The following is a 21982-nucleotide window of genomic DNA, read 5'->3' as shown; positions in this document are numbered from 1 at the left end:
ATTAGGGCGGAGGAGCGTCGCCCCACTGCTTTCTCACAGTGCGAGAAGCAGAAACATAAAATGGTAAAACTACCATTTTATGTTTCTGCTTCTTGCACTGCAAGAAAGCAGAAGGGTTTGGTTGGTGGTGTCCGTGTCTGCTGGAGTCTAGGGGAGGAGTGGCTTGCCCACTCTGAGGGCGCTGACTGTTGGGCAGACCAAACCAGTTATATGCACTCTGCATTTTCTCCATGTCGGATGCCTACATGGAGAAAATAGCCTTCCCATAGACACCTGTGTGTTTGGCATCCCAACCAATCACAACGCTGCCATTGCAGCGTTGTGATTGGCTATGGGGAGGGGAGGGAAGCTGCCTTCTTCCTGTTCCAGGAAAACGCAGGACCTGGCCCGGAACTGGAGCGGGACCTGGGAAGGTAAGTTTATTATTATTTTATTTTAATTAAACCCTTGCGCGACCCCCCCAACTAGCCCCCCTAACCACGGGTCGCCAGCCACGACTGTACCTGGGACTCCACTGAGCAGGTGCTGTGTCTGTGGTAGTGCAGGCCACATGTTCATAACAGGCTGCCTTCTTGAAAGGTCATGGACAAGAGTAAATATTACTTATCAGGCCCATCAATCATTTAAAAGGTACTGGGACTGGCTGGCCACGTGACATTATTTGCACACTACCAGTGATATAAGATGTGAGTGATATGAAAACACTTAGGTACTAGGAAACAGAATAAATATTGACTGATGTTTAGAATGAACAGAGACACAGGAAGTTTAAGTATTTAGGGGTTGTATGGCCATATTTGGAATATCTGATTTACAACATATTTCAGAAGGTCAAGTAGGGGCGCGGTAAGACCAGGACACATTTCTAAATGGAAGTAGCGCGGAGTCGGTAAAAAGCGAGAAGGGGCTGGTCTGTACAGGTCTGCTGTGGTGGCTAGAAGGTCTCGATCTTGGATGAGTCTAGAAGTTGTATATCTGCAACTAGATAGAGTGGGGAAGTGGCAGTTTTGTCCATTTTTAGCAGTGTTGAAGAAGTTAGTGTGTGTTTTTAATTTAAATAAGAAATAGTCATGTACCTGTGAAGAGTGTGGAAGAAAGCAGACTTGTCAAGTAGTTTGTTTCTAAAAAGATGATGAAAGAAGCAGACTTTTTTTTTTTTTTAACTCTTTATTGGCGACTGCGATCAGACATTGCAATGTATATACAGGTTTCACACATCTTATACAGTCTTTTCTTTTTTCTCCCCACTTAAACATTAAACATCTGACTCATTGTCTCTCATGATAAAGTCCATACAATTCGTCTATGACAGCGTAGACAACTATGTGTAGTAGTACTATTTCTTTACAAGTAAGTACAAACTGTCAATGCACGATCATTCCTCAGCATGTATACATCTGTGGACTCATAGTTTAAGGTATCGCCAGTCGCCATCCCTCCCAACAACCCACCCCGTTTCGTACGTCTCCTGACATCTCAGCATAGGCTGTGCTGTATTCCTGAGCCTAGTAGTCGCGAAGAGCTGACATATCTAAATGAGTGTGAGCATCATCCACTGGCAAACCTGTACACACCATGGGCAAGGCTCCAGTCGCAGACACACCCGCCCCCACCCGGCCGTCTGCTCTACACGGTCTCCGTCTGGGAGGGCGTCAAGTCCATGACCTCCAACTCCAACAGCATCCGTTCCCAATCTTGTGCAATCGGGTGTTTCCGTAGCCCCCTTTCCTCTTCCCTCCTGAGAATTGCACCCTCCGCTCTACCCCACTTCAATACTTCGGATCGCCAGGTCTCTACAGTCGGGGGTCGTGCAGATTTTCACCTCATAGTCAGTGCCCTGACCGCCAATAATAATGCCAAGTCCAGGAGCTTCAATGGGGCCGTATGTCCTTTGGGTCTTTTCCTGTGCCCAAGCAAGCAAGGCAGCGCCCCCTCTGGTATCTGCATGCCGTGGCAGTGTAGAGTATGTGTCGGACCTGTCCCCAATAGCCGTCTATGCGTGGGCAGGACCACAACATGTGGAGAAGGCCGGCCTCCTCCGCATGACACCGGGGACAGCAATGGGAAGAGGCAGGAAACATCCTGTGCAGTCTCTGGGGGGTAAGGTATGATGAAAGAAGCAGACTTTTCGAGTAGTTTGTTTCTAAAAAGATGATGAAAGAAGCAGGTATCTATCGAGAAAGACTGGAGCATGTGAAAACGGGAGAAGATACAGCCCGCGTCTTACAAGAGTTTTGAAAAAACTGAGCTCCCTTTAGAACGTTTAGAGCTGGAGCAGCTTTGTATGTTTGAATGGTGGAGAAGAAAGACTGAAGTCGATTGAAAATATGAATGACTAACTGGACTTTGTGCTTGCACTTGATTTCGGACCAAAACTGTATCTTTGACTTTGCAGTTGGAGCAGCCATTATGCTGGAAAGATTGGGAAAGGCACAGGTTTGTGTCCAGAACATCCAGAATAATCGATGGGCAATAGTGAATAAAATGGATGCTCCCCCCCCCCCCTTTCCCATCCCCCCAGGTGTTATTATTATTATTATTATGCATCTTGTATGGCGCAAACTAAAACCCAAAGGTGTCAAGGCGCCTAACAAAAAAGATCAGAAGTGCGGGGCACATCTACTCATAAGCTTGTACAAAGAGGCGAGTTTTAAGGGCAGATCTAAAAGTCTGAAGGGAGGGGAGGGACCTAAGTTCTAATGGAAGATCATTCCACCATTTAGGGGCCAGATGGGAGAAAGCCCTACCACCCCATCTGGTTTTCCTAACACGCGGGACGCGAAGAAGAAGATGGTTAGAGGAGCGGAGGTTTCTGCCAGAATTATAATAGGACAGGATGGATCCAATGCCTGTAGGGCAACTTTTCGCCAACGCCTTGTAGACCATACACATGGATTTAAAGACTATCCGCTCCTTGACCGGAAGCCAGTGAAGCTGCTTCCTTGCCAGCGTGGCCGAGGAGCGGCGGGGAAGATCGAGGACAAATATGGCTGCCGCGTTCTGGACTACCTGCAAGCGCTGCAGCGGACTCTTATTCAGTCCAGCATACAGCGCATTGCAGTAGTCCAGACGGGAACCCAAAAAGGCGACAGCCAGTTGCCTTCTTGCCTGCACGGAGAGGTAGTTCCTAATTTTCCTCAGTATGTGAATTATGCCCCAACAGGTGGAAACAGTCCTATTGACCTGTTGGCACATACCAAGGATGGGATCAATCATAACCCCGAGATTTTTGGCCACGGAAGTAGGTTTGAAGCAGGTGCTCTGAGTGACATCAAATAGACAGTGAGAGTGAAGCTCGAGTTGTCATGATGTCACTGAGAACCCAGAGGTGAAAATATGCCCATTCATTACTTTTTACTCATCTACAATTTTACGTTCTGCATGGCCCCCAAAATCATCTGCCCTGCTTGCAGCTGAAACCCAGGGGAAGAGGAGTAACAGGCCAGACATACGTTACATGGTCTCTTCTCCATGTCCCAACTAAAAAATATATATATATATATTAGGGATGCCAAAATGCTGATATGACATGTTGAAAGCTGCTAATTGTTGTATATTTTGCATGAAATCAGAATGTCAATTTTGCACTGAATACCTTGCGATTTTGCACACATCTTGCACTTAAATGGAGTTTGAATGTTATTTAACAAAAAGTATTTATACTTATGAATACATTTTGCACATCAAACTAAATTATTTATATTTATGTGTTTTACCGAAATATTTATGAATTTTAATATTTGCGGAATTTTGCACATATATATATGAAACATTCATACATGTCAAGCAGGATATGATTGTGGCATCTTAAACAAGAGGCAATGTATTGTACATATGATTGCACTACTGCGGATTATGGGGAATGAAAGAAAGACAAAGATACAACAGTCTTTTTTCTATGTCCTTAGGCCCGGGGTCAGGTGACTTGCACATACACTGTTTAATAGGGTGAGGTTTTTCACTATCGTCATGTGATCAAGGGCCCAAGGGCCCAAAACGCGTCATGGCGGCATTTGTGTTGTACACCGAATAAAGTGATGCAAAGTACCTGGCTAGGTCAGTTTCTGTTTCTTATCGGCGGAAAACTGGTGGAGTGAAGCGGAGGTCTTTTCATATATATATATATATATATCACTGACTGCCGCCCACCCAGTTTCTTATTAGGCTGATATTAAAAAAAAATAAGTAGATCTTCATTGCAGCATTTCTTTTCATGACTGATAATACCCCAGGTTTAGGTTTGATGTCGGCAAAGCAATGTCAAAAACAGCTGATGTTATAGCACTGCCGCCTGTGTGTTGTGTCTGGGGTCAGATACACTGATGTGGTGTTATCAATGCTTTCAATGAAGCATTACAAAAGAAGAATAAAACTAGAAATGTTATTTTATGTTTCTCTCCTTGCTGATGTCCTCACGCACCATCTCTTTCCATCTAGGTATCTTCTCAGCCTATTATCACATGACCCTGAGTTACCTGGGGCAGCTGCTGGACGAGATTTCAATCCTCTGGATTCTGGCGGTGGGATATTCTATATGGTTCCCACAGCCTCACTTTCCAAACTTCATCAAGGACAGGTAAATATGGACAAATGCTGTGAGTGTGGCGGTGAGGACATGGGTGCAGAAAATATATACAGATGCATTCACAAGAGTACGTAATGGTACGTTTAAAAGTGCTTTGATATAAAATTGGTAGAAATTTAGAGACTTACAAAAGTAATCTGTGTGCCATAGCTTAGAGCACCCACTGACTGAGACATGTGGTAAATCCTCTTCTGAACCACCATGTGCACCTTTAGGGGTCTTCTGGTGAACAATGTGATAATAGGTGTCAGAACACAAGCAGCCCTATCTGTCTCTCCTTTCAGCATTAATCTCTTCTCCCTTCCCTCAACTCTTTCTATTTACTGCCCTTTCATTCCTTTCCTTTTTATGTTTCTTTCTTTCCCTTTTCTATCCTGTTTGTCTCTTCTCTTTCTTTCCTTTTTTTCACTCTCATCATTTCTCTTTGGCTGCGCACTGTACTTGTGGCACCGCTTCCCTTTGCCTACCCGCCATATTTGTTAGAATTTGTTAGGTCGAACCTTCTGGACAGTGAAAGCTGTTTGGTTTAGAAAGGCATACTGTGAGCTTACCAAGAAAAGACAGGGGATCGCTGCGTGCCCATTGCTTACCTCTGGTTGGCTTTACTGTCACTCTTATTCGCTTGCCTTCCATGTTCCAGCCTGCCTATATAGTGTTTATCCTCCACCTGGAAAATAGCCTGTTTATATTCTTTTTGAAAGGCTGGCTTCTTTCTTTCCTCTGCTTGCTTTTAGGGAACTATTTTTTTTTTTTTTTTTTTTTGTTTAAGCACTCAATTGGAGTGCATGTGTTTTCCAGCTCTCTCCCTTCTGTGCTTCCCTCCACCCCCACATTGCTTTTTCTCACCCACGTGCGTCTCTAACCATGTGGATTCCACTCCGTGTTTTTCCCCTTGTGTTGCTTTTCCACACGTTTTAAAAAGCCATTTGCCCTACTTTAGAATAGAACGCTTGCACACTACTCTTTTTTCCATTTACCGATCCATCTCCAAGAGGGAATAGGGGCATTATTGTAGACAGATGTGAAATGAAAATAAAATGAAATTTCATTTCAGACAGATGTGCAATCTGAAATGAACATGCAGGGACCAATTTGCTAATGTGAAGTTTGGAATTCAGGCATGAGTCAGGACCTAAATCCAGAGATTTCACTTAAGTTGAACAAGAACAGCGATAACAACAGAGGCTAGCATGGAAAGCCGGGGAGTTGAAAGAAGAGGTGTGTACAGTGAAAAGGAATGCACGTCAAGTCTTTGTAGATGTGTTGAGGTTCAGAATGTGGAGGGGACCTCCAATCCTCAGTAATAGTCAGATATTCTCTCAGAAGATGAATGTCATTCCGAACTGGTGGTTGGAGATGCCTGTGTAAGAACTGTACAAACTGGGAGCATTAGGAAATTGAGAGCCAATCCAAGAGCCTGTCTCAGTGCCTTGCTGCTAGTCGTGCCAATCAAGAGGGCTACCATTTCATGAACCATGGAACAGTGTGTGTTGTTGAAGCCCATTTCCACAGTTCACGGCACAGACACTATGCATTAGTGCTTGGCCTGTCCTTTGTGTTTCTAGAGCAGTTTGTGTTGCTACCTTCAATTTTTTTCTTGTGCTTTATGTTACAGGAGACAGTTTGCCTCGGCTGTTTCTGTAGCTGCCTGCGTCACCACCCTGATGTCCTTCGCCAAACCAACAGTGAACGCCTACGTACTCAACTGCGTCACTTTCCACATCATCTACGTGCTTGTGCTGGAAATGAGAAAGTAAGATACAGCAGTTTTATCATTCATAGAGTGTGCTTCTCTGCTTGAGCTTTGGGTTAGTAGGGATGGGGATCACTTGGACACTTAGTAAATCAAGTGTGGGTGATATACTGAGTACTACTGGTAATTCTCCTTCCACCGAGTCATACTCTTCCTCATCACAGTACCTACAGTAAAAGGTGACTGACCTGAAAAGGCGACCACGAAGGCCTTTTAAATGATCAAGTCATTCTATTCCCTTTCCATGCAAGGAGTCCATAGGGACCTGTCCTGCCTTCGAAGGCAGACAAGGCATGCATCGTTTTGACCCATGTGGTTATGCAGGTCCCGAAACTCTACAGGAGAAGGAAGGTAAGTTATTCGTCAACGACCATCATATCAATCTCCAGATAAGTCTATCACAGGAATCTCATATTTCCAAATCTTCAAACAATAAACTCGCATGAGGAGAGTTTTAACAAAGTTGGATCCAAAGACGGAACAATGCAACGCCACCTCCAGAAATGACGATGAACGATCCCTCTGCTCCCTGAAAGCAGGTCTGTTAACGCTGGGCACATGTGGGCTGGAAGCCAGACACGAGAATAAGCATGTCACAAACAAGAAGAATAAAGCAACTGCAACTAAGAAAACAAGCATTGGCAAAGTCAGTGGGTCTTCGAGACCTACATGGCTTTACAAATGGTTTTTAGCCACGCTGCACAATATCAGATGCTTTTTCAATTTTTTTTATTTTTAGTTACTATCCGAGTTGAGTTGGTAAATGAAAAAATACCTGAAAGCATTGTGCCGTTTAAATATTTCTTCACAAGCACAATGTGTTCACCTTGCACTTAGTATGCATTTTGAAAGCATAGTTGATGCTGGATTATAACCCATGGGACTGCGTGCTGTTGTTTGTTGTGTAATTAATTTACCCTTTAAATCGTGCCCTTCTGTTGACTCCCATTGAGACATTGTTTTGCATGATACTATATTTCCCCAGGTCTCACCTGGTGTTACGGGTCTCGCCGGTGGTTTGCAATGTTTAGAAACTGTGACATGAATACGAATACGGCAAATAATAGTGACAGGAAACCCAACCAATGGGCGAGCTCCACGACCCTGTATGTTCTTGGGAAGCCACAATATGTCTGACGACAGACAGCGCATGTGCTGTCTAGTTGAAAAGGCATATGACACAGACACTGCACACAGGGGAGCACATTGTCATATGCATGACCTACCGAAAGTTTCAATGGTCAAACCTGCAATTTGAACTCAGTGAACTGCCCAGTCCTGCAAGAGAAAACCAACATAATAGTCTACACAAGCATCAAGGAACCTCAGCACCACTGGCCCTCACTTAACACACAGGAGAACCGAGGAGTCAATCTCTCAGCCTTAACTGCAGACATTTGACTGAATGGTAAAAAATGAACCCACACAAATGTACTGGATACATTGACATCTTATCTCAAAAGCCATAAAAAATGAACTCCAGTCACTTAACAGACAGGGAACGTTCCAAGTCCAATATGAAGGAGTTTGAATCTGAAGTAACTCCATAATCCGATTACATAGCCCTCTAGTCCTGATTTAGTGTTTGGCAGACCGGTTACTCCACCAGAAATGTGGTGGGGCAGCCTGACCGCCAAAGTGACGGACCACCCGCTCTCTTTGGAGTTGGGTAGATCATCATGTTTCTGATGGTGGTGCCACCGCTGGCTCTGCCATCAAAATCCCCACACTGATGGACGAAAGATTTGACGTTCGTCTTATTTAGAGTGAACTGTCCGATTTTGTTTTTTTTATGGGATGCCAATATGATACAGTAGAAAAATGATCCCAACACCCTTGAGAATGTTTGGGAGAAACAGAACTGACTGGGGGGAAAGAGTGATGATTCTGAGTACTTGTCTGATTTACAATAGTCCCCCAAGCATTTCAATGGAAGCACTTCCTGAAAGGTGGAATGATACACCATCGCCAATAGCATGCGGTGAGAAGTCACTACTCCTCTGGGTGGAGCCAAAACCAACTCTGTGCGTATTTGAGTCTGTCAAATTTGTCACAGAAAACTCCAGCAGTGAACAGTGGTCACTTGGTGCGAGATGGCAGCTTAACTGACCAGGGAAAGGAGGTAGGACAAGGGAACCTCTGGAGAAGCTGAAGATGCCCTCTGCATAAGAGTTTTGTGACTCTAATCTGTTTTAATCAGTTCATTTTACCAGAATTCACATGAAAGATGACACTTTTGGTGCGCCTTTCTTTTCAGGAATGCTATTTGAGAGAAGTACCCTTCCCACGTTTGATCCGCTTCCGGTTCACAAAGCTTTTGGCTTTGCTTTCACTATAAAGGGATGTGAAGCATGTCTGGCAAATCGACAACGGCACTTCCTTTTAGACTCAATGAAGTGTTTGCCACTCCCTATTCTTTGGAAACAAACACCTCAACCATACCTGAAAGTCCTGTTCGTGTGTTTCCCTGAAGATGTATGCTGACCTACATCTGGCGGACTTCCCTTTCTGTATTACAGAGTTTCTGTTTTTTCCAACACAAACTCCCACTTTAGGAGTTAGTTATAGGAAAGCAGAATTTTTCTGAGTGTCCACCTGAGGCTTGCTGAGTGCCCAGGTATGTATCAATGCCTTCCGAGGAGCCTCCATGGTGGCGGCTGCTGTGCGGGCACAGAGGTTTCCTTTGGGCCACTGGAGATCTCGAAAAATGTCGGGCAGTAGGTCCGCCAGGATCTAGGAGGCAGCTAACCGTACTTCAAAAGAGCCCTCTGTGTCCAACAATACACTACCCAAAATGAAAGCTCATGATGACAGATGGGAGCAAGCTAGTCCATGTTGGAATGTCCAGAAAAGGCACCCTGGCTATAGGCGTACAAGGTCACACATGCACACAGCGCTGAGGGAAAATACATTTTCATACACATGGGTGCAAGACACCAGATCAGCCGCTAATTGATGACACCAGAAAACATACAAAATTAGAAATGCATAAAGACACAGTCATGCATGCTCAAAGATATGTCCGTCACTACCCTGACTTTACAAGTACTCTACTCATTGAGGGCACATTATTTTGTCACAAGAGGGTAGATCCTTGCCACTTTATCCTTAAGTAAAGTCCACATTTGTAAAGCGCACAATCACCCGTAAGGGTCTCTAGGCGCTGGGGGCCGTCGGGAAGATTAAGCGAGCTATTGCCCAGAGTCACATGGTGCTGGGCTAACCTGCCGCCGGAGCCGGGGATCGAACCGTGAGCCCCAGATTCCAGCGTCAGTCGCCCTGGCCGCGGCGCCACACCTCTTCCATCCTTACGAACCGAATGTAGTGCACATGCGCATGCCCAGGATGGCTCTGGTTGTTGTCGTCTCAGGTGTTGCAAAGCTGCTTCCTTGCCTTTGACAAACAGAAACCAAACTTAGTACAGTGTCTGAAGGGAAGACATCTGCAAACCAATCTAGTTTGTGACTCATAAGCAAGCATGACAAATATCCTATGCCTTTGTCTAAGCACAGGACAGGAATTTTGGTATGCCTTCTTGTCTTGCAAGTGTAAAAGATTAAAATCCTTCACAGTACCAGCATGTATAGTTTAAGCCATGACCTGTTTTTTTTAAGTGTTGTTTTTTTACTTTTTTGAGTGTTCAGTCCTCTTCAGTCTACGAGATGTCAATATTTCTCAAATTCTTAGAGACATCGATTCACATATTTCACAGAAAAGACCAGGATCATGTAAAATAAAATAAAGAAGACATCTGAGGCAAGTGAACAGTATTCGAAGTGCCTACTACCAGCTCCCTGAAGGGACCGCCATGCATGGCAACCAATGGAAACTTCATGCACCAAACCACTCGCGCATGAACGCTTTGACAGTTCCCGCAGATACCTTGAGCTTACAACATGCAGCACCAGTGCAAGCCTCGGCAGCAGCTGCTCAAGCAGCAGAATTATTATATGAATTATTAATATTATGCTCACCCTGCGGTGCCAAAATAAATTTACATTAGCAATCCCTCTTGCAAGGGAAACTGTTCGAATCCTGCTTCGATATCATGCAAGGAATCTCTTCAGACAACTTGTACAACTCTATCAACTTCTACCATGGAACCTTGAAGATCACTAAACATTATTAATCGGTTACAGAATGCCAGGTTGTTTGATAATAAAAAAAGCCCACAAGGTGCAATATAAGCAAATACAGAACCTTAAAAATCTACATAAAGGTGGGGTTGGGTGACCCTGCACAAGTCCACGCTCCCAACACAGACCGTGAAGGTATTAACCGATGCAGATGCCAAATCCTCGACACAGTAAGATGGAGAATTCTCAAGCTCCAATATTAGGTAAAATACATTCCAGAGCCATGCCGTGGTACACGGTGGAAAGGGGTGAGCCTGAAGCTTCTCACCTACCCCATGCATCCCCTTCCACTAATTCCAAGGAATGGACAATCCGTGTGAACTAGGTGAGGGAGGAAATGTACTATGACCACATACAGCAGAATCTAGGCCACCCTTGACCCAGGCTGAGACATGGGAGCTAGGAGAGGACCCAAGATTGGTACACAACCTAGTCACAGTTAGAGGAGTCCGGGCCACTGTACGTCACTGAACCCTCTCCAAGGATACCAGGCCTCCAGGATATCACCTGCATTGAAAGGCTGATTGTAATAAGCATAGGAAGATTGCTGTTTACGATGTGTTCTGTGAGTGTGTGAATCCGCGAACAATGTAAAACAGAGCGGGAAGTCCGCCAGATGTAGGTCAGCATACATCTGCAGGGAAACACACAAACAGGACTTTCAGGTATGGTTGAGGTGTTTGTTTCCAAAGGATAGGGAGTGGCAAACACCTTCATTGAGTCTAAAAGGAAGTTCAGATGTCGATTTGCCAGACATGCTTCACATCCCTTTATAGTGAAAGCAAACCAAAAGCTTTGTGAAACGGAAGCGGATCAAACGTGGGAAGGGTACTTCCCTCAAAGAGCATTCCTGAAAACAGATTCGAGGCGCAAAACCCTTACGCAGAGGGCATCTTCAGCTTCTCAGGAGAATCACTTGTCCTACCTCCTTTCCCTGGTCAGTTAAGCTGCCATCTCGCACCAAATGATCATTGTTAACTACTGTGTTTTTCTAAGACACATTTTACAGATTCAAATACGCACAGAGTTGGTTGTGACTCCTCTATGGTGTATCATTCCACCTTTCAGGAAGTGCTTTCATTGAAATGCTTGGGGGACTAATTGTAAATCAGAAAAGCCCTCGGAATCATCACTCTTTCCCCCCAGTCAGATCTGTATCTCCCAAACATTCTATAACAAAAGAACCCCATGTTAGTACTTTTTCCCGACAGTAGCAAAGCCAAGAGGTAGGCTTTGATGTGATAAACCCTGCTTGCACATGCAATGCATGTAAATCGCATCTGTGAATGCCTGTGATATCAAGCATTGGTAAATTATAGTACTCATCTTTAGTCTTAGTCTTATTCTTCTATTTGGGGGCATTTTCCGGACAGCGAACATTGTTTTGATGTTTTTGGAATGAACTATTTAAAATACATGGCAAAAAGGGCAGGAATATACTTTGTTTGGGCTGAATCAAGAATGAATCAATACAGTTAGTAAACTGACATGCTATGCATCGATGAACAGGTCATTATGCCACATATACAGTCCATTTACATGCAGAAACTCCAGCCTGTTTTAGACTTTATATTGCTTTTAAAATTCACAATCTTCCGCTGTTTTCTCTCATTTTTGAGGGGCAATGAATAGAAAATATATCTCCTCCCCATACCACCCCATTCAAAGAGTTCTTATAATGGCGTCCATCACTTATCATGGTGTCATGCTATTTAGTATGATCGAGCTTTATTAATTCTGTAAATAAAAGTTTTGTTTTGTAATCTTCCCCCTGAAGATCTAGAATTGTGTTATTAGGCTCAGGGATGATGTGTAGCCTATGAAGGGGCTTGTAACAGTGATAGCTCTTTACTGATACTGCCTGCTGCCAGTTCATGGAGATTAGGTTCCTCTGGGAGAGGAGTGGGTGTGAAAACAAATCTTACTAGAGTCGCCAAAAAACAGCCATGTACTCTGATGTCCAAAAATACACTTCTGGAACCCAAAACTCCAGTTATGCCCAGGAATTCGATCTGTTCTTAGGAGTCTTACCTTCTTTTTTGTTTTTTAGATGCACTATTCCAAAGATGCACCGACTGGCCGCCATGTCTGTGTGCTGGTGGGTGTTGGCCATCTCGTGTTGGCTTAGTGATCGCTTCCTTTGTGCATTCTGGCGACGGATCAATTTTTGCTACCTTCACAGCTTCTGGTAAGTTGGTAGAACTTCTAAGACTCTCTAATGCTCATCGTTCCATCGATTTCTGTAAAACTGCAGAGTAGAAATCAAAGTATGTGAAGAATTTCCAAGTCCTACATAATAAGCAGTCTGGTAAGGCACAGGGCTATATCCCAGTTTTTATTCTCAACGTAGCAGACTTCCTGATGTTTACCACATTGGTGACATTTTTAAAAAGCTTTTCAAAGTTAGCGTTAATAAAGCTGATGAAACTGACACACCCCTTGCAAATACACACAAGCTCTTAAGTTTGTTGGTGTTCCTAGACATTTCCAATATAATTTCACTCTCAATATATATTGGTATTCTCATTATGTTCGAATAATTCCCAAATGCTCTTTTATTTTCAGCGATGCAGGAAATGGGATTTAAAATGTGTAAAAATATATCCAGGTGTTTGTTACCAACCAATAAACCGGCTACCTTCTTGCTATACATAGGTTTAGGGCAGTTTATAATTTGCAAAAATATTAATGCCAGGGCCCTCATTCGGAGGCCACTGCAGCAGGCACCACCTATTGCCCCTGCAAGAGCTGCCAAAGACAGTACCAACCCAACTACAAACCATTGCACTCCGGCAAGTGTGACTTCAGACTATTCCAGCTCCCCAGAGCTATAAGAATGGCTTGAGTGGTAGGTATTGGTTATTTTTTAATGTATATTGCTTCAATAAACAACTGTTGTTGTGCTCATCTCTAAATTAGACTAATAGCGCCACCATGTGAAAGAGGTGGCCCACTGGATGGCATCAAACTTTCTGCAGTGCAACGTTTCCAAAACGGAGGTGATGCTCTTTGGAGAAGCTAAACGCCTGTGGACTCATGACTGGTGGCCTCAAGATCTGGGCCCAGTCCCTGAGCCCAAACCGGTTGTGAAAGATCTTGGAGTAAAATTGGATCAGGAGCTCTCCTTGAAACAACATGGAAACCAAGTGGTCGGCTCCTGTTTCCATGTCATTGGGTTTCTCCGGAAAGTATTCCCCCTGCTCCCTGATACCACCAGAAGAACTTTGGTACAGGCGCTCGTGTTGAGCAGACTAGATTATTGCAATGGATTGCTGCTAGCTGCCAACGAGGGGATTATTTCAAGATTACAGGTTGTGCAAAACACTGCTGCACACCTTGTTCTTAATGCTCCTGCTCGTACTCCATCTAAACCCCTGTTAACCAAACTTCACTGGCTTTCAGTGAAACAGAGGGTGATGTTTAAAACATGCTATGTCATTCATAAGTGCCTCACAGGGAAAGGGCCCGACTACCTGACTAAAAAGTTTAATTTATATGTCCCCTCCCGATCTCTTAGATCAGGAGATCGAGAATTGCTATGTGTCCCCAGGATTAAGAAGACAAGACAAGGGGGAAGGGCCTTGTCAGTGGCTGGCCCAAAGTTGTGGAATAATCTCTCCATAGAAATCAGACAATGCAGAGATCATCTTCCTTTCAGGAAAAAACTAAAAACTTTTCTCTTTCAGCACTAGGCCATCTATCTAGGGAGGAATGTTTTATGATTGGGTCCTCTTTGCTCACAGATGATGCCAGAGGCGCGGAGATACTCCTTCGGGAGTCGATTCCCAGCGCGGTATAAGTTTGCAAATAAATAAATAAAATAAATAAATAAATAAATGTGGCAGACTGACATAAGTGCCCGTGTCAACTAGTGCCGGTCCTGAGCACTGGAAGCCAAAGGCTCAAATGAAGCACTGGTTTAGGTTTTGGCGTGCACAAAAATAAATCAAATTTTGATCGTGTTCCTTCATTGACTATGGTATTCTGGTGAATCCCAAAAGGTAGTATGTGTGTAAATGATATGCATATAACTGGGACATAGACTCATTTCTTTGCGAGAGGCCTTGTATGTGAACATTATGCCTTCATTCCATCACTCCCTTTCCTTAAATGGTGGATTTTTGTTATGTTTGCATGATATGCTCCCTAATTTCCTGTGATTGAAGTGAAGCTTCAGGCCTTTCCCCACAAAGTAACACACACCATCATGTACAAGGTGTCATGAGAATAGCTTATACGAAATCTGGAGCCAGAAGTGAAATATAAAACTGATTCCACTTTGCTAGGTATGATCTGGGCATTTTACAGGTATTAACCTATTATTAGGCTGAACTGTTTTTTGTGCATAGTTGCTGACAACCTGTGTAGATTTAGTTAAAAAATTAATTCATTGATATGTATAAGATTTAATGGAATAAATGTGTACATTTTCGCTGCACTTCAAAGCATTGATTAAACTGTGATTCATTAATATTCTGTGCCATTATAAACAAGCATTTGCAATGCAATAGGTGTCGCATTAGCGAGAGTTTAAGCTATTGGCATTGTAAATGACACTGCCTTTTATTTATCTGTTTTAATCATTAACACATAAATAAAAGGCATTGTCATTTACAATGCCAATAGCTCAAGCTCTTGTAAATTTGAGACCTATTGCATTTCAACGAAGCAGCCGCCATTGTCCCGGGCTGCTTGGAAAGCGAAAGCTCGCATTGCGCGCTGAATGTTGCAGGAAAGCATAACTTGCCTGCAGTAGATGAAACTCATTAAAGAAAATAGTGCTGACAGACTAAAAAAAAAGTACCTTGTAACAACCGTAGTAAAAGGGACAGTCCTCATGGGAGGTTACAAATGGAGAGAAGGCGGTACTAAGGAGGGACAAACAAGCCTATTACCAAATCAGAAGCCAGCATTTAGGAAGGACAGTGACACAAGCCAAAGACAAATATGGGGGCGAGTGAGCAGGGCTTCAAATCTATACTTCAATACAGCATGCCTCACAGAGCAGCACAGCGCAGGTGCTGCCCAGCCTCGACCTATCGATGCTGCTAAAAATAACAGATGCATGCAGCTCAACTTGTTTTAAAGAAGCACAGACCCACTATAATGGGATTTTTTTAGTTCCCTGTGCTCTAAAACATGTTTCCTTGTGTTTCCTTTGCAGGCATGTACTGATCAGCATCACCGTTGTTCACAGCATCACCTTGTTTGCCTATTTCGATGCCGTCTACGAAATTCCACAATGCCAGCCTGAGATCCAGTACTGGCCGTCCAACCGGTGGCAGTTCGGTCTGCCATACCTGGCTGTACTGGCCAATAAAAAGCCCAAGAAGTCTTGTTAACCAGCCGATGCGGGACAGATTAATTTTTTTGTCACGTTCTATTTTGTACTCGTAAGTGCGTGCTGGCCACATTCATACGCAAGTTATTGGCTTGCTTGCTGCTCCCAGCTATTGTATACCAGCCAGAGGATTTACAAGAGCAGATAGGATCTACACGCCATGCTGACCAATCCCAGGAACCACATCTCAGGGTTTTTATTACCTTAAACTATGCAGTGTTTTTACATAACCCTCAGTAAGAAAGTTTTATTGTGTATTCGAGAATTTGTGATCAGGCGGCATCTTTAATGGACTGAATTTCTGTAATTAAGGATGTCTGATAATCAACAATCATGCAAAGCACGAGCATAAAGGTGTTACTCACTGAAAAACCCCTATATTTAAGAAATTAATCTGCAAACTGAAAGGCCATTCAAATATACATTTAAATTACTTTTTGCAATATAAGCAGTCACTTGCCACGTTTATTTGAATCATTGTGATATGTAGTGGCGAGTCAGTGATTAAACAGAACATTGATAAAGATGATACTTATATTAGGCGAATTATAGAAACAATTTGGTTTTTGAAAGCTATTATTTGTGTATAGAACAATTTAAAAGTATTCAGTTCAAGAATTTTAACCTGCCACAGGGCAAGCTTATACATTGCGGCAGAAGGCGTTAGCAAGCTGGGCTTGCTAGGATATTGAGCCACGTGTAATGTAAAGGAAGAGAATATGTGTTCACAGTATAGGGTCATAAAACATATAAAAGATGATTAGTTTGTCCGTCTCTAAGCAGCTGACGCTTGACTGCCTTTATCATCTAGAATGTTTTCTGTAAGTAGTCACATTTACGTTGTGACCTGCAGAGGAAAATCTATTAAGTCGCCTCATTGTCCATATCAGAACTGAAAAAGCTAAACTGCCCTGTAGGAAAACAACAATCGGTTACCAGTGAATTTGGTATGGTTGGATAAGTCGGTCATATAGTTGCCATTAAGCGACTACTTCCCCAGCTCTACCTTGGTCAGAGACACTGGTCTCTGGTCATCGTTATATACCAAGTGGTCACATGTACACTGCTCTCCCACCTGCATGTCGCGACTCCTTTCATAAGATCAAGGCAAGCGCATGTTTATCGGCAGGGCCTAGTGGAGGAAGAGTGATTGCATTCCGTTAAATAAGCTATGGATTAATGGAAGATGATCTCTGAGCTGTAGATGTAAGGCAAAAGCTCCCCAGTACATTACAAGACACATTGTTTACATTCAATTTATATTGCACACAATCTGACCAAGGAGAACTGTGCCTTAAACACCCTCATATAAATGGAGGTGTGATCTTTCATGAAGAAAGTATTCGACTAGTTCAGTATAGTGGATAACCGGTGTAACATGAAGAGTGTAAGTTAAAGTTTACTATGTGCAGCTCATAGTCTGACGTTTTCTTCTACAAATATCCAGAATTACCTAGAAGCGTGAGAAAATTATATTATTGGGTGAGATCTAATCATACAGATCATTCATAGGAGGGAGGATCAGGCTAGATAGGGCCACTTATACCAGTTATGTAAATTGTGAGGGTCTGACTTACAAACAAAAGCGTGTCCGTCTCCCATACCAAAGAGTTGAATCCGATATTCCGTCCCGGCACTGCTTTTCAATTAAAATGAACAATTCTTACCTATTGCCAAACAACTGCTAAACTATACCCATTAGAAGAATAAAAGTATCAGTTGTGGACTCCACGGTGCCCTTTTTCCCCAGAGTGTAAAATAGCTTTTTTGTGAGATTTGTATTCAATTTCAGTTAATGTTAACTAATAGGTAAGGACCTCTTATTCTAGCCTTTCTCCTTAGTGGCCTCTCTTCAGAATATGCTGCTAGGGTTTAAGCAAATGATGTGAAACATTTAGTACGACAAGCATTCCTTTTGAAACTTTTAGTTTGGAAAACATTTAGATTGAAAACGTTTATTTTGAAAGATTTGGAGCGTGTGTCCTTTGTGGCTACATTTATATTTTGAAATGCACTAGTGTCTTCATGGATCCAGTTTACTATTTCCATATTTTTTATATGTATTTTCTAAATGTTTTCTTCCCATAAAATGTTATACATGGAAACGTTCTTCGGGAAGCTAAATCAAAAATGTTGCTAATAAATGTTCATTTCTCTGAAATACTTTACCATGGTATGCAAAGGTAATCCATGTCTTTTACACACACCAGATTTCGCCATACCTTTAGAACACTTTCTGAGTCACCCCACGATAACAATATCAACTTAACCATTACACTAAATATTGATGAACACTTTAATGAAAAGTCAGTGCCTTCCCACCACAGAAGTCAACAATAAGTAGTAAATATGTCCAAGGATGGAAAATCTAAAGCAAGTTTTCAACTGGACTCTTGGCGGGGGAAAGATGGTGAATGGTGAATTATTTACCTACATGAAGAATTCAGGCCAGGAAGTTGCTCGAGCAAAACCCTCAGGGCTCTAGTCGACTTGCAAGATAGATCCGCGTCGATCATTTGTGTGATCTCCTCCCACAGAGGAAGGTTATATCCAAGTTAGGATAGCACATTTTCTGGAGGTGGTCTGCATTAGGATTTTTGTCTTACATTGCTTACATAAATGGAATATTCATTTATTGGATTTGCAAGTTGCTGAGTCCTTTGTGCCACATTAAGTGCACCATTTTGAAGCTTGGATGTCACATTTGAAGATAAAGGATTTCACAAATGTTAGTGGATTTTCTCATTCACATTTGTCCTACTCATATTTATGATTTCTATGTATTTTTAGTTGGCTAATGTCATAGCTGATGTATAAAATATTGAAAACAACCCAGAGATTTAATTTAAGGGAATATTGGTATATAATTGACAAAATGAAAATAAGAAATTGTACAGATTCTTCTCAAAATGAATTGCTTACTTTGGAAACAATCTCTTGTATGTTTTCTGTCCTTCTTGCCGGAATACTGGGATATTCTCCCAAGAAGAGCAGCATACAAAAACACTATGGTACCACTGACTTTCACTCTTTTCAACTCCTGGGTTGCCCTAGCCCTAGCGCCATCTCTTCCTCTGTGTGAGAGAAAAGAACTTTTGGCAAAGGGCTTACCAGCTTCATTCACACCACTAACGCTATCTTATTGCCATGGCTATTTTTAACCTGAGTGCTGCTCCAAGCACATTGGCTTCCTTGTGCTTGTCTCTTAGTTCTTTGCAATGCCGCAGGGCTAGGTGGGCACCATTTTGAAAAGCTGACTTCACCAGGTACATGGAGCCTAACTCGCCACACCCACTTTGTCCTAATGTATGGGCATAGGTGCTACTTGTATAGCCCACAACTTTCAAAAAGGCAGCGAAACTCTGTACCGGCTCAAAGATAAGGATCCAGTCAATAGATAATGTGTGAGATAGCTGGTTTGTAGACTGTTTCATGATATAGTGTTCTTGAAAGAGGTGCATTTTCCTTGTCATATCGGTACCCAAAAGGATTACTTGTGCCAGCGGTTGGCCATCTCGTGTACTAACCAGAATTTCTGAACTTTGTATTAATGGAATAAATAATATATAGGAAATGTAGTTCATAGACATCCCTTTTCAGTGAAAAGTTCATCCTGGACAGAAACTGCTTATAGGTAGATTACTTGCAATCAGATGAAGAGAAAAGGAAAGGTCCTTCAAGGGAACATCAGCTCCAAGACTGGGGATAGTCTTGACTATGCTCTTGCAGGCAAACGCTTGGACTGCCCTTCAGATTCCATCATGACACGTGTATGTACTCCATCGGTTACGGTACCAACTCACCTCACCACAACTTTTGATTCTCTGGGACCCTCCTGAAAGGGTGGTAAAATGTGATTTTGAGTCTGATCACCTAGCGACCAATTTAGAAACAATATGAGGGCATTGAGGTTTGTCTTAACGTGTTTGAGACAACATTCTGTTTTTGTGAAGGGCTTATGAACATCAGTTTTACTTATTAAGTCGCTGTTGTTGCATGACACAAATCTTGAAGATGCACGTCTTGAACATTTCCAAACGTTTACCAATGCTGGATGTAAATTCTGAGGTTTTAGAAGGTGTACAAGAGTAGCCTTTTGTAACCTGACCTGGCTTGGGTGCAGAATCCGAGGACACATAAACAAACCTCTTAACTTCATAAATATGGACTTCTTTAGTCAGAAAAAGAAACTTCTACAAACTCTCTGTTCAAATGCGATGAAGCAGATGGGTTTTAGATGAAAAGATGGAAAGTAAACATGAAAAACAGACAATTAGAGGTCCAACATGTGTGCTTCTGCTCCTGAAATGGAATACATGAGTCATTTAAGAGCACAGCTTTACTTCCCTTTCTAAATTGGTATTGTAGGCGAGGGTTATGGCAGTGCTGTGCCACCTAACAATGTCTTATGTACCTGCCAATCTTGCCTTGCCAAAGACCTGGCCTTGTTTACAATATAATTACAATATAATTTCTTTAGTCATTACGTTGTGTGAGAGGATGTTCCTTCATGAGAATATTTGTGATCTAAAGAGCAAATGGAACTATTGGAAAAAGTCTAACGCATTTGTTGGTTTTTGTGTCTGGAAAGTCCTTATAGTTACAATAGATTGATGCCATCTTTATTGTGTAATTTGAAGATGCTGTTGTTGTTTAACAGACTACAAATCCCTCAGCTGAACTCACTCATTGGTCTCGAGAGGTTTGTTTTTCCTCACTCCACAACAGTGGTATATTCCCTTCCTGAAGCTTGTAGCCTAATGTGCTTTGGTGCCTCTTTCACTAAGGCTGCTCTGGTCTGACTGAGCTGAAGAGGGAGTAAATTCAAGTCTACTTCTGACCCACTGCGTTAATTGAGCCTTTTGTTTATTTCAGTGTTGAATGCGCGTGACTGTCTTCTGTCAATCGTAGCAGTACAAGTGACTGTCTCCTATTGGTTGGTTAGAGACCATGTGAACGAGAAGACTAAATAGAGTGAAAGGGGCGGGGCATCGTTTGTTTCATTTCTCAAAGACAGGAGACAATAGTGAGAAATGGGAAGAATTTCAGGTGAGGACTGCAGGTGAGATGTCAGTCCATCACCTGTGTCATTGAACTACTGCTTTTGTTGGGTTCAAAACACTATAATAAAGTGTAAATCATAATAATCTCTTACTCTGCACAGCATGCCAGGCCTAGTGGACTTTGGTTGGTACAGCAAATCCACCATGTATTTCACCTGGCACTAAGAAACTTCAGCTAGTTCATCATGTTTATATTGTATTCTAAAAATCGCAATAAATAAAGGTTGTAAATGGATCAATGCATGTGTGTGTGTGTAATTATGATTTTTATATTTACTTCATTCAACATTTTGTTTAACAAAGTGGCAGGTTAGACATGCAGCACTGTGATTTGTTCCTTCTAAATTGAGGATCATTCACTTAAGTATGCATTCTAATTGGGTACAAGTACAGAATTGACGTTGTGTTGTGACATTATGGGGCAGATTTTCAACGCAGCAGCCAAAAATGCTGTACTGCATTGCGTGGCAGGAGAGCGCCATATCTACAGAATCATGGCTCTCTCCTCCCTTCTCCCTAGCAGTGGCGCTGATTTCAGGCACACACTTTAGCGCCATAGCACTTAGGTGCGTGCCTGAGTCTAGCATATGTTTTGTACAGGAAGGGTATCCTTCCTGTGCAAAATACTGTGCCTAGACAAGTTCAAACATTTTTCCCACATTGTATGTGTGCATTTCTTTGTAGATGGGGTTTTGCCTCAAAAGGCATGGATGGTTGCATGGGAACGCCATGTGCCACCCATATAATGCCCCCTTGGCACTAAGTAACACAAAGCAATGCTGCTGCTTTGCGTTACTTGTAGGTTACTTCCAAATGCAAAACAAGTTTTGTGCTGGAAAGTAAATTGGTAAAAAAACATTTTTTGTTTGGTTAGAGTCACTTTTGTTTGTTGTAAACAGTGCATACACAGAATGCTTAATCTGAGCCGGTGGTTGCAGGTGGGGCCTAACAGCACTCATTTCGAGGTACTGGCCCGCATTTTTCATCAGGAAACATGGACCCAAAGCAAGAGAGAGAAAAACCGACAAAGCGCAGAGGAGGAGGAAGCGCGAAAGATGGAGAGACGGTGACAAGGGGAGAAAAGAGGAACTTGCAAGAGAGATA

At 42.6% G+C, this 21982-nt stretch overlaps 1 protein-coding gene across 2 annotated transcripts in view; it reads left to right on the top strand.

The window, feature by feature from the left end:
- ACER1 (alkaline ceramidase 1) overlaps positions 1-21113 on the top strand; it is a 113977-nt gene extending 92864 nt beyond the window's left edge. For both annotated transcript variants that reach the window (XM_078668997.1, XM_078668998.1), the window contains exons 4-7: positions 4438-4576; positions 6201-6338; positions 12525-12662; positions 15639-21113. In XM_078668997.1, the coding sequence (XP_078525123.1) occupies positions 4438-4576; positions 6201-6338; positions 12525-12662; positions 15639-15816 (593 nt within the window). In that variant the 3' untranslated portion in view covers positions 15817-21113. The remainder of the gene's footprint in view (positions 1-4437; positions 4577-6200; positions 6339-12524; positions 12663-15638) is intronic.
- Positions 21114-21982: the final 869 nt, after the last annotated feature.

This window comes from Lissotriton helveticus, chromosome 12 (genome assembly GCF_964261635.1).
Source record: "Lissotriton helveticus chromosome 12, aLisHel1.1, whole genome shotgun sequence".
Classification (NCBI taxonomy): domain Eukaryota; kingdom Metazoa; phylum Chordata; class Amphibia; order Caudata; family Salamandridae; genus Lissotriton; species Lissotriton helveticus.
The sequence above is the reverse complement of the archived record's forward strand: the minus strand, read 5'-3'. Positions and strand labels throughout refer to the sequence as shown.